At 33.9% G+C, this 13,326-nt stretch overlaps 1 protein-coding gene across 7 annotated transcripts in view; it reads left to right on the top strand.

Moving 5' to 3' along the window:
• hycc1 (hyccin PI4KA lipid kinase complex subunit 1) overlaps positions 1–13,326 on the top strand; it is a 55,765-nt gene that overhangs the window by 19,602 nt on the left and 22,837 nt on the right. For 4 of the 7 annotated variants that reach the window (XR_001607108.1, XM_016257197.1, XM_016257202.1 and 1 more), the window contains exons 2-4: positions 6,343–6,424; positions 6,505–6,606; positions 10,129–10,308. Coding sequence is in view for 6 of the 7 variants with exons in the window: in XM_016257197.1 (XP_016112683.1) it covers positions 6,374–6,424; positions 6,505–6,606; positions 10,129–10,308 (333 nt within the window). In the remaining variant the exon portion in view is untranslated. Of the gene's footprint in view, positions 1–3,284; positions 3,505–6,327; positions 6,425–6,504; positions 6,607–10,128; positions 10,309–13,326 lie in introns of those variants that run through there. The other 3 variants (XM_016257199.1, XM_016257200.1, XM_016257201.1) reach the window with 2 other exon arrangements.

The following is a 13,326-nucleotide window of genomic DNA, read 5'->3' as shown; positions in this document are numbered from 1 at the left end:
TTAATAAAGCACTATTTTAGTTTTTGTTCAGTATCAGTTTTAAAATAATCGGTTAATTAATCGGTATCGGCCAGTGTGGTCCAACCTACACTCTTAAAAATAAAGGCGCTTCACGATGCCATAGAAGAACCTTTTTGTCTAAATGGTTCCATAAAGAACCTTTAACACCTGAAGAACCTTTCTGTTTCACAAAAGCTTCTTTGTGGCGAAAGAAGGTTCTTCAGATTATAAAAAGGTAAGAAAGAGATGGTTCTTTAAAGAACCTTTGACTGAATGCTTCTTTGTGGAACCAAAAATGGTTCTTCTATGGCATCGCTTGAAGAACCTTTTGAAGCACCTTTATTTTTAAGAGTGTAGCTATCGGTATCGGCAAAATCCACTATCGGTCGACCTCTAGTCTCTACACCCCATACACAGTGAGCCGCAGCAGGGGTGCCGTATTTACCTCTCCGTGGGCTTTAATCTGACTCTCTGCATAATTTCAGGAGTCTGAAGCCTCTGAGTCTCAGAATTGAGCTCTAATGATATGTTTGTCATGATGCTGGATCTAAAAAGCCTGTTGTTTCCGTCAGAAGAGAAGTGAATTGTGGTGTCCACAATCTCCACTGGAGATTGAATATTTACTGTTTCCATTATGGAGCGATCAGAGGAGGAGAGATTTAGTGCTCACTTAATGGTCTGATTGAGCTTTCTTTCTCTCCTGGTGCTTTAGGATCCTATGCAATCGGTTGTATTTTTTCCACAAATTCAGTGTTTTCAGTTTAAATTTTTCTGCATTCTGTTTTTAATGGATTAAATCATTTGTAATAATTTTTAAAGGATGGCTAATCAATTGAACTTTTTTACAATTTAATAATTTATTAAAAATGTAGCAGTAATATGATTCCCCCCCCCCCTAAAATTCACTGTTTTAATTTTTCTAGATTCCATTTCTAATGGTTTAATTAAGTTTTAAAACAAAAAGGAATGCTTAATCAATTGAATTCATACATTTTTTACAATTTATTAATTAAACAATAATTTTACAATAATAGGGCCCTACAAAATGTGTTTTATTTTTATCTTTTAATATTCCTGGATTAAAATTTAAATTTTTATTAAATTGTAATAATCAAAAAAGAATGTCTAATCAATTGAATTCATACGATTTTAACAGTTTAAAAATGTATTAAAAAATGTACAATAATACGGCCCCTATAAAATTCTTTGTTGTCTGTTTTAATTTCTGTATTTTGCGTTTTTTGATTTAATACAAATTTATTATCAAGTACAGTGGCAATCAAATGAGTGAATAAAACTTCAACAATTTATTTGATCTTTCAAAATGTAATTAAAATTAGAATTTTTTTTTGGTGCTGCACAATATAGAGGTTTACTGTTAAATTAAAGCATTGGCAAAAGTGTGTGATATTCCTTAAAAGATAATGTTTTAATTAACACTGTTATTATTGTTGTTGTTATGAGATCATGAAAAGAGCCCTACTTTTGATTTATTCTTCCAAACTAAATTATAAATTAAACTTAACTTTTATTTTGCAGACTTAATGTTTAAATCGCAGTCTTTTGCAACTTTATATTCACAGACACAAGTCCATAACGCAATTTAATTAATTGCACAGCCCTACTTTTACTCCAAATTTTACCAAATTCTGTGACCTTCTGCATTATACAGTAAATTCCATATGCAGCTGTTTAGTATATTTTTAATTGATCATATGTCAATAATCTTCTAATTAGGCAGTCTGATCCAATAATGAGTCGAGAAAGACATCTTCTGCCATCTTACTATTGTTCAGTCTGTCTTTTTTACCTCTTTCCATCCATTCACCTCTTTTTTTTGCCTCTTTCCATCTTTCCATCATCCATCCCTTTTTACCTCTTTACTTCATCCATTCACCTTTTTTTTTGCCTCTTTTCATCCATCCATCCATCCATCCGTTCACCTCTCTTTTTGCCTCTTTTTTTTTTATCCATCCATCCATTCACCTCTTTTTTGCATCCATGCATCCATGCATTCATCCCTTTTTTTGCCTCTTTACATCATCCATTCACCTGCTTCTTAGTTCAAACACACCTTTGTAAAATCAAAGAAAGGTATTCCTATGAATTAATTAGAGAACAGTCCATTTCTCTGGGCATTATGTGTCTTTCCTATGAGGAAAATGAGTGAGTTTCTCTGCCCGCATTCCTTTGGGCAATAAAACCAGTGATATCAGCATTGCTTGCCATGGAACCAGAGGCCTGTTCTGCCTTTCTGAGGTGTTGGATGCATTTCGGGGAAAGGGTCCATAGACCCTCGTAATTGGCCCTTTGTTTAGGTGAGGGGGTGTTAGATATTATTTGTTAAATATAACAAAGAGTTGTGTTTCTGATTGGTCCAAATGCTACATAAATCATTCACCTTTTTTTTTTTTTTTTGCCTCTTTCCATCATTCATTCACTTCTTTTTTTTGCCTCTTTTCATCCATCCATCCATCATCCATCCATTCACCTATTTGTTTGCCTCTTTTCATCCATCCATCCATCCATTCACCTCTTTTTTTGCCTCTTTCCATCCATTCATCCACCCTTTTTTCCTCTTTTCATCCATGCATTCATCCCTTTTTTGCCTCTTTACATCATCCATTCACCTCTTTTTTGACTCTTTCCATCCATGCATCCATCTCTGTTTTCCCCTCTATCCATCTATTCATCCATGTCTTTTGCCTCTTTCCACCCATTCGTCCCTTTCACTCTCTCTGTTTCTCTCTCTCTCTCTCTCTCTCTCACACATACATACACACATACACACACACACTCTCACACACACTCACTCTCTCTTCGTTTCCCATCTGCCAGCTTCTAGTCTGCATTAATCCTTTTGAATGTGGATTACAGTTGCGGGATCAGTCTAGTAACAGATATAGTCTTTCCAGCTCTGCCAGGTCAAAGGTCACCCATATTTAAATTCCTCAAAATGACTCGTCAGGTGATAAACGAGGGCTGTTGAATTAATAATTAGCCACTCGAGCACTAAACATTTACATTTCTCCTTTCAGCAGCGTCAGCTGATTCTCCGTCCAGAGCCGATTGTTTAAAATAACTCTGAATCCGGCGGTTCGACCACCATAGAAGGAAACCAGGGCAAAATCCCTTTCCTGAAGCGGAAAGCCGTCCCTGGCACTGGAGTCGCTTAATCCAATCGCTCGTGATCGGGATAAGACTCAATCAAGCTGTGCAACAGTTTATTAATCCATGAGCAGTGAAAGGAGGGGTGATTCAGGCTAATCAATAAAGCCGTGAATGAAGGATTGTTTACAAAGTTCCCCGTCTCTCTCTGCTATCGATTGCTTTCTGTGCTAATTAAATAGCTTTTGAGAGCCGCAGACTAATGGCTGTCAGAGACGCTGACTGTAAGAAGTTGTAGAGGTTATAAACAGACCGGAGTGACTCACGGTTGATATGACGGGGCAACGGACAGAAGTTTTGAGCAGAGAGAAAGAACGAGAGGAAAAACTGATGACAGTAAGTTAGTGTGTGTGTGAGAGAGAGAGACAGTCGTAGTGGATGGAAATTAGACCCACGGAAAATGTCTATGGGAAAATATAAATATCATATCTAATGAATCTTTTGCCAGAAATGAAGGAATGGGATTTTGTAAGGCATTTTTCTTGATACAGTTATAAAGAAGACTCTTCTGCTCACCAAGGCTGCATTCGTTTGATCAAAAATACACTAAAAACTGAAAAAAATTGAAATATTATTATAATTTAAAATAGCTGTTTTCTATGTGAATATATGATTAACCTGGAATTTATTTCTGTGATGCGCAGCTGTATTTCCAGCATCATTCCTCCAGTCTTCAGTGTCACGTGATCTTCAGAAATCAGTATAATATGCTGATTTGCTGCTCAAGAAACATTTATTATTATTATCAATGTTGAAAACAGTCGTGCTGCCCAATATTTTTTGTGGAAACCGTGATGCATCTTATTTTTCAGGATTCACAGATGAACAGAAAGTTCAAAAGAGCAGCATTTGTTTGAAATAGAAACATTTAGTAACACTATAAATGTCTTTACTGTCACCTTTGATCAATTTAATGCGTCCTTGCTTAATAAACGTATTCATTTTTCTACTGACCCCAAACGATTGAACAGTAGTGTGTTTTGGAGTCTCTTGTTTATTGTGGTCTTTCCAGTATTTCCAGTGAGATTGAATCTCTAGCAACACACCATAAGAAATATGAATTTTAGTCTGATTCAGAAAATAAATGACTCATTTGAGTTTGATTCTTTTAACGAGTCATTCAAAAGCACTCCCAGACTGGAGTTTCTGGTTTGAATCAGTCTGCTGAATCTTTAAGCAATATCCATTTAGATATTAAGCGAGCTTTGCTACTAAAGGTTTGTGAATGTAATTAATTACCTTCTGGTCTTAAACTGACCCTTGCTGTTTGCATAAAAAATGATGGCCAACAGTTGAAAAAACGGTTTATTTAGTTAGTTATTTATTTATTTAAATTTTTTATTGTAATTATTATTTTTAAATAATTTATTTTATTTTATTTTATATATTAATCATTTTTATTTTTGTAATTTGTATTATTATTATTTTTTTTAATCATTTTTATTTGAATTATTTAATTTATTTATCTCTTTAATTGCAATGTTTGTAACTGTTAAAATCCCCCCCCCCCAAAAAAAAAAAAAAAAATATATATATATATATATAATGTGTGTATATATATAAATAAAAACGTATCAAATTTGTGAGTACCATTTTTTTTCTTATATCATATTTCCATAAGTTGTATATCATGATATACATATCACTGTTGACTAAAATTTCAAGAACATTGAGATATAAATTTTAAGGAACAAATGCGATATAAAATTCACTACTCAGATTTGATCTACTGTAAATCTGACATAACTACTTGGGGTTCGTCTGTGGTCAAATAAACAGGTCTCTGGTATCCTCGTTTAGTTAACTAGTTAAAGTCAGTGTCTTTTTTAGAAGCAGGTTAACCGATTGAATTTACGGGGATCCCTGAAGTAAAAACAGCATCTCTGTATTTAATTTTGGCCTTACGCTACGTTTGTTAATCTGATTTTCCTCACCACATGCCAGAATCTCTCACATCCTCAAAGGCTAAGCCACTGTTTTCACTCTCTCTGACTCTGTGCGGCTGTTTCTGCTACTGTGCCTTTAAAATATGTTAATGAGCTCTGTTATGATTGGCTAACGTTGTGTAGGTCACACTGTTGTTGGTCAGAATGTTTCTGAATTCTAAATGTGTTAATTATATAAATGTGGGCGGTCATATGTTAATGAGCTCATGGTTGGTGGCTGTTTACGCAGTTTAGTTTTGATAACTAATGTTCATAGTGCATAGTCAGTGTTGTTTTAGTATTATTTATGTACTATTATAGTATTTATTAATGGTGTGGTTTTTTTTGTATATTTTCGTAATTTTGTAGTGTGCAAAATATTTTTTTTAATTTGTTTATATTTATTTATATACTTTTATAGTATGTAATAATATTTTGAGTTAGCTTTTTATTTTTATATTTTCAGTTTTCATTTAAATTTTTCAATTTTAATAATTTTGTAGTATGCAAAATATATTTTTTAATTTATTTATATATTTATTTATATGCTATCATAATATTTATTGATATTTTGAGTTGGCTTTTATTTTCAAATTTTCCATTTTAATTTTTTTTATTGTATTAATCTTGTGATGTGCAAAGTTTAGTTTTTTAAATTATGTAATTTTTTATTTATGTACTATTGTAGTATTTATATAATGTGTTACTTTTTATTAATATTATTTTATGTTTATGTTTATATTTTATTTATCATTTTTTTTTTTTTTATTTAATTATTAATTTTGTAATGTGCAAAAAACATTTTTTTTAATTGTTAATTATTCATTTAGTTATGTACTTTTGTAGTATTTATTAATATTTTGAGTCAAAGTTTATTTTTATATTTCCAGCTTTCATTTGAACTTTTTTGATTTTGCAATTCATTTTGTAATGTGCAGTGCATTTGTTTTTCATTTATTTATGTACTGTTATAATATTTATTCATATTTTGTTTTTTTCAGTTTTCATTTTAATGAAGTTTTAGATTTAGTAATTTTAGTACTTCAACCATAACTGATTTATTTCTATTAGTTGCCCAGGCTTTATTTCAGCTATAGAATATTGTTACAATAGTTAGTTTGAAAACACGTCTACATACTGTAGTACTTCAAGTGCGGTTCTTTTATTACGAAAAGCAATAAAAGTCCAGTTTCTGACTGAAAGAGCCCTTGGAGAGGGTTTAATGGACATGTAGTTTTTGATGTTTCAGGCTGAGACCTCCTGGCAGCAGATGAGGTTAGATGTTGGCCATGGATGACGGCGTGGTGGAGGAGTGGCTGTCTGAGTTTAAGGTGCGTCGTCTCTTTCGTGATCAGCTTCATGAGTCTGAGGTCCGGCTCGTGTGCTGAACGTGTTTTCTGCTGTGTTTCAGACTCTTCCAGAGACGGCCGTCTCCAGCTACGCTGCCTCTCTGAAGGACAAGGGCTCCCTGGTTCCTGCGCTCTATAAAGTTATACGGGAGAATTACAGCGACGTAAGATGAGCTCTGTTCCTAACTGTACTCAGACTGTGATCAGCTTCATGAGTCTGAGGTCCGGCTCGTGTGCTGAACGTGTTTTCTGCTGTGTTTCAGACTCTTCCAGAGACGGCCGTCTCCAGCTACGCTGCCTCTCTGAAGGACAAGGGCTCCCTGGTTCCTGCGCTCTATAAAGTTATGCGGGAGAATTACAGCGACGTAAGATGAGCTCTGTTCCTAACTGTACTCAGACTCTATTTCTCTCTCATTAACCCTTAAAGACCTAGAACATTTTTGGGGCACCTGACACGCCTGCACTTTTCTTGGTTTTTTAAGAGCTATTCTAGCGGTCAGCATCAAGTGTCATACATCATTATAAACAGGAGAACTTGAAGTTTCAGTCTAGCTAGAAAGTCCCAATTTTCCCTTTGTTTCCTCTAAGAATGAATGAATTGTAAGAAAAACGCAAGCAACAGTTGGGTGTTTTTTACTGTGTACTCAAACAGGAACTCCTGAAGTTTGGATTTTTTTCTTTAGAAGGTTGTATCTGGGTGTTTTACACTTCCAAATCACATTTTGTCTACATATAACATTCCCCAAGCAAGTTATAGCCATTTATTACAATATTATTATAGGCGCTTTTCAGTGAAAAACAGGTCTATTTAGTTTACTAACAATATAGATGTGTCCAAAAAACGTTTAGGGATAAAGAAAATGGAAAAAGCGTTATATAATAACAAAACACTGTAAAAAAAAAAGTGACTTTTTTTTAGATAAATATATTTTCAATCTGAGTTTGAACAACAGCAAACAAACCGTGCAGCTATTTAGTGAAAACAATTTTTGTCTTCTGCATTAAAAATACAAACAGTGCAAATGATTCACGAACCACACACAGCATGAGTGAGAAATATACAGAGTGCAACAGAAAAAATAGTGAAAATGATCTTTATGAACTTTATAAGAATTATTTGCATGATATAAATGATCGATCCGCAGGCTGTACTATGCGTCGGAATCGATTTTACCCGGACTGCGTCTAGCGCCGCGAAGACATGAATTCCAGTGCTTTATCTGATATGTATTACTGTTTCATCCTTGTTTTTGGTTTGTTTTATGTCAAGGTGTGTTTTTCTGGCATGCAAATGTGTTATGTTGTGTTTGTTTTCATGCACGCACAACAGACTTTACTTTCACTTTGCGTTTGTTCAGATTTCCAATGATAAATCCTAAATGGTGGTTCAAAAGACCAAAACCTATGGTTATTGGTTGAATATGGGACAGTTTGGACCAATCTGGGCACGGGGGCGGGACTAAGCATCAACAAACGTTCCTGTTTGGCTGAGAGGAACGAAATGCATTGGTTTCTTCTGACGAATCAATATTGTCAAAATGTGATGACGTAATCACGTACACTACGGAGCCTCTGAATATCCAAATAAGATGAATGAGATATCTCCGCTTCACAACACTTTTTAAAGCATTCACATAGGATTAGCGGTTCAAACGTTATTAAACATTTAAGAACAATAGTTATTTTTAGCCGCAGGCGGCTGTCTCGGTCTTTGAGGGTAAAGTTGTGTTTTCACTAAAGTCCACTTTAAGTCATAAGTTCCCACTCTGAGAAAAACAGCAGTTACAGAAGTAAAACACATTGAGATCTATGCGGTTATTATAGTTAACTAAAATTAAAAACTGAAAAAAAATGATATTTTGGGGAAAAAAAAATATATATATTTTATTTCAGCTAGTTGCCAAGGTAACATATGTTCTATTCATTTAATTCAACTTGATATACTAAAATAACAAACTAAATATGAAATAAAATTTAATAAAAGCTATATAGACATGTTTAAAAAAAAAAAAAAAGCAAATGCACACAATTACTAAAATGTTAACAAAAATTGTAATGAACTTTTCTTTTTAAATTTAGTCATTTTTGTAATGTGCAAAATATTTGTTTGTTTTAAAATTAATTTCTTTATTCATGTACTATAATTGTATTTATTAATATTTTGAGTTAACTTTAAATATTGCATTTTCAGTTTTCATTTGCATTTTTAATTTGAGTAATTTTGTAATGAATAAAAAATATATAATTAAATAAAACCTAATTCAACCCCTTAATGAAAACTATAATAGTATCTTAATGATACTAAAATAACACTGCCAGAGCTGAAGGATTTGAGGAAAAAAATCTAATCAAGAAAAAGTTAATTTTTTCCCCTGATAAATTATAATTTTTTATGCATCACTCCCCAGAATAAAATGCGATTGTAAAACGTAGTCAGCGTAGTTATCAATACACAATCAATGCACATGACGTGTTAATAAACACTAGAAATTGCTGCAAATATAGAGAAACTACAACAAACGTTTTACTGTAATCAAGCACATATTTCAGATTCACAGATGTACTGAGAAAGTCTGAAGCTCTTACATTAGAGACGGGCTTCATGTCGTTTATTTTTACTGGAGTACTCGACAAATAGCACTCTAATGCTGTAATTAACATCAACTGAGTACTCTAGAGTTTCCATCTGCTCCGTATTTACTTTTATGTTTTGTTCAATGTGAGCATGCAATGTCCATAAGAAATTGGGAAAAATAAATATATTACTATATATATATATATATATATATATACTGTATATATTACTTGTATTGTATGGTAGCATGCTCTTCTCAAAGTAATAATAATAATACAATTGTATTTCCATGTTTTAATTTTAACAGAAAGTCTCTGTAGCAATTTGTTTGCCAAAAATAAAATAAATTGTTTAAAGGTTAATTCATTTAATGTTTTATGCCTAGTGGATTACATTAAGAATGAAAACAGAAAACACAGTTTTGGAAAAAATAAAATGGAATTTGCGGGGGGGGAAAATAGGGTTCTGAAAATGTTAATCTTTTGGTAAATTGTTGTTAAATTGTATAAGTTTCATGATTCCAATTAATTAGTCATGTGTTTTGGTTAATAAAATTTATTTAACTATAAAAAAGGAGTCCAGAAAAACTTTAACGGAAAAAAATGTAATACAGAAAAATGTAAACAAAAAAATTGGAATTTGGAAAAAAATAAAAGGTACCGTTAAAATGTTTTACAAATTATAATGTTGCTGTTTTTGAGATGCAAGCGACGCAGAACACATCTCAAGACCTGTTTTCTATTCTGTTGAACTTTTTTAAGCTGTTTTTGACAGAAAAAGTGTCCTGAAATCGACTCCGAACGGTCTGACAAATCCAGCTGCATGCACCGCTGGGAAATCCCAATGTAACAAATCACGAATTGACGAACGAGTTATTGTTTTTATGTAGAGCCTGGTTTCTCCCAAGGTGTTTACTATTATCATTTTGCATTATTGACACTATTTTCCTAATTAATGCTGTACAGTTGCTTTGACACAATCTGTATTGTTAAAAAGCGCTATATAAATAAAGGTGACTTGACTTAAAATTGTATTGTGCTTAAGTCAGGTTTGTGTTTAGTGTAGTAAAGTGCTGCACTGTTTGTAACGGTGCTGTGCTTCTGTCTCTCAGCTGCTGGAGCCGGTGTGTCATCAGTTGTTTGAGTTTTACCGCAGCGGCGAGCCGCGTTTACAGCGCTTTACTCTGCAGTTCCTGCCGGAGCTGGTGTGGAGTTACCTGTCAGTGACGGCGGCGAGAGATCCTCACTGCAGCGGCTGCATCGAGGCGCTTCTGCTCGGCATCTACAACCTGGTGAGAGCCCTGCTGAACAACACACGCTTCACACGCTAGACACTGAAATCAGATCAGATATAGACCGATCGGAGAAACCACACCATTGGCTTCTCTAGAGCTGCTTTGAATTTGTTCCATTACTGATCAACTTTGCAACGTCAACACTATTAATGGAATCACTTGAATCGGCATTGAACTGAAGTCAGAAAGAGCTGTATGGCCAAGTATGTTTGCACATACAAGGTTTTTGTTTTCGTGTCACAAGCTTCCAGAACACAGAGACAACAACAACACACTTAATAAAAATAAGATGAGAATAAAATACACATGCATAAATATAAATAAACCACAATAAAAAGAATAAATTGCATGTGGGTCAAAGACGAAAAAGGGTTTAAGCATAAAAACAATAAGTGTAATACTGCTTTAAATTTTTGTTGTTTTTCCCCCCCAAAAATAAAAAGTTTTCTGTTTAATTTAATTGCAATTCTGTTTTTGTTTTTCCGAGCAAAAAATAAATATCATACATTTTCCCCTGATTTACAGAAGAGAGCCACTAAAATGTCATTCAGTGTAACAATCTCGTCAGGCATATTTACAACTAAAATCTATTTATGACATATTAAAAGACTAATTACTTTCACCCCAAATACTAATTAGTTGTAATTTTACATTTTTACAATGTGCCACTATCCTAGGTTTTGCCCATTTGTCAGCAAGAATTTTTTACAAATTTAAAACAATAAAATTTAATACGCTCCTTTATTCTTTTATATATTTTAATATGTACACGTCAGAATAAGCATGCTGTTTGAATTTTTACATAAATATTGTGTTACACTGAATGACAATGTAACATTATTTAAACCAAATTTTCACATTTTATCCTCCAAAAACTTATTTGAAACCTTAAAATTAGACACTTTACTTACATTTAATGTGCTTTCTATGGACATATAATCACTTTTGTACATTTCATTTGATGCGGACATCTTAACGTCTTTGACCCATGTACAGGTGTGCTATAGATAGATAGAATAGAATAAAATAAAATAAAAATAAGTTGTAGGGATGTACTAGAATAATGACACTGTTGTCTTATTAGGGTTGAATTGAGTTGGTTTCATTTCTAATCAACTTTGCAGCATTGACACTGTCATTGAATCAAACTAAAACACTAAGTTGAATCACCATTGAGCTAAATTCAGCTGAATATTATCTTCGGTAGAGTTGCTTTATAGTTGTATTGAATTTGTTTCATAACTTTGCTAGATTAATGTACATAAATTACTATACATAACTGTTGAAAATCTGCTTTATTTTTTTACCAAATTATGTGTTTTTTGTTTGAATATTTCATTTGAATGGTTTAAATTTTAATGATCAATGCATGTCTAATTAATTGAATTCATAAAAACAACTTAATTTATTACTTTGCTACTTTTTTGCAATAATAAGGCTCTATGAATTATTTATTTATTTGTTTGTTCGTTTTTCCCCCAGAAATTGTGTGCTGTGTATTTAAATATTTCTGGTAATCAAATGAAGGCATAAAATATTAGTTTAATTGATCTTTTAATCAAATGAAGTGTTAGTAGTATTATTACATTAATATGTACGCTCTACTGTACAGTAGTAATTTGTTACTGTCACAATTTCTTCACGTGAAACTTTTATTTCGACGGGTTGTTATTAAGGACTTTTGAGTTTCTGGGTGTATATGATGTGATGATTCATTTATTTTATTTTGGTCTTCAATTTTTAATCAGCAAATGAGTGCACACAAATGTGACTCAGAAAAATACACTGGTCCCAGATACCCTTAACCCTTAAAAATCAGGTCAAAAACTGGTGAAAATGTGTGTCAGAAAGCAGCTTCCTCTGGCTCTTCCTGTGAACTTTAGCCGTGGATTTTGCCTTGAGCAGGAAGTCATGTTTTTCAGCCAGCTGTGAGAAGGGAAGTCCGGCGCTCAGCGACGTCGGTGGTCTTTCATGGGTTTTACGCTCCGTGAAGTCGCCCTAAATAAGAGAGTAGTTCATCTGTCAATCACGCAATCGGCTCTGAAGCTGCAGACGGCCGGTGGGCGCCCTGTTTGTACAGAGCGAAACACTGAAGTCTCCTGAATCATGTAATCCAGATCAGCTCTGCACTTTCAGCATGACTGTGGTGAAATGCGTTTCGACATCTCGTCACAAACTCGTGACACTTTCACCATCAGTGCTGTGTAATGAAGCGCTGAACTTTATACTAGCTTAACTGCATTTCTGAGTAGCGTGACAGTAGCTCCGTTGTTTTTAAAGCAGCTTTTCCAGTTACAAGCTACTTTTTCCATGTGAGCGAATGCTTCATCCTGTTTTTTTTTTGTCATATTATACACAAGCACAGCTTCAGAATCAGAATGAGCTTTATTGCCAGGTATGTTTACACATACGAGGAATTTGTTTTGGTGACAGAAGCTCCACAGTGCGACAGAATGACAGTGACTAGACAAGACACAGATAATAAAAAGAATAATATACAAAATAGACAATGTGCAAAATAGCAAAAGCACAATATACAAAATAGACAATTTAGTATGTACAGGTATGTTAGGTGCAAATTTGAAATGTAAACAAGTATGTGTGTTAAATAAATAAATGTATGATAGTGTTGTGTGTTCCACATTTATTGTCAAGTGTTCATGAGATGGATTGCCTGAGGGAAGAAACTGTTCCTGTGTCTGGCCGTTCTGGTGCTCAGAGCTCTGTAGCGTCGACCAGATGGCAACAGTTCAAAGAGGGAGTGTGCTGGATGTGAGGGGTCCAGAGTGATTCTGCCAGCCCTTTTGCTCACTCTGGATGAGTACAGTTCTTGGAGAGAAGGGAGGGTTGTACCAGGGATTCGCTCAGCAGTCCGGACTATCCTCTGTAGTCTTCTGAGCTCAGATTTGGTAGCTGAGCTGAACCAGACAGTTATTGAAGTGCAGAGGATGGATTCAATGATGGCGGAGTAGAACTGTTTCAGCAGCTCCTGTGGCAGGGTGAAATTGCTCCGCA

The sequence above is a fragment of the Sinocyclocheilus grahami genome, unplaced genomic scaffold (genome assembly GCF_001515645.1).
Source record: "Sinocyclocheilus grahami isolate Dianchi unplaced genomic scaffold, SAMN03320097.WGS_v1.1 scaffold1521.1, whole genome shotgun sequence".
Lineage (NCBI taxonomy): Eukaryota > Metazoa > Chordata > Actinopteri > Cypriniformes > Cyprinidae > Sinocyclocheilus > Sinocyclocheilus grahami.
This window is presented reverse-complemented; position numbering and strand designations above follow the sequence as displayed.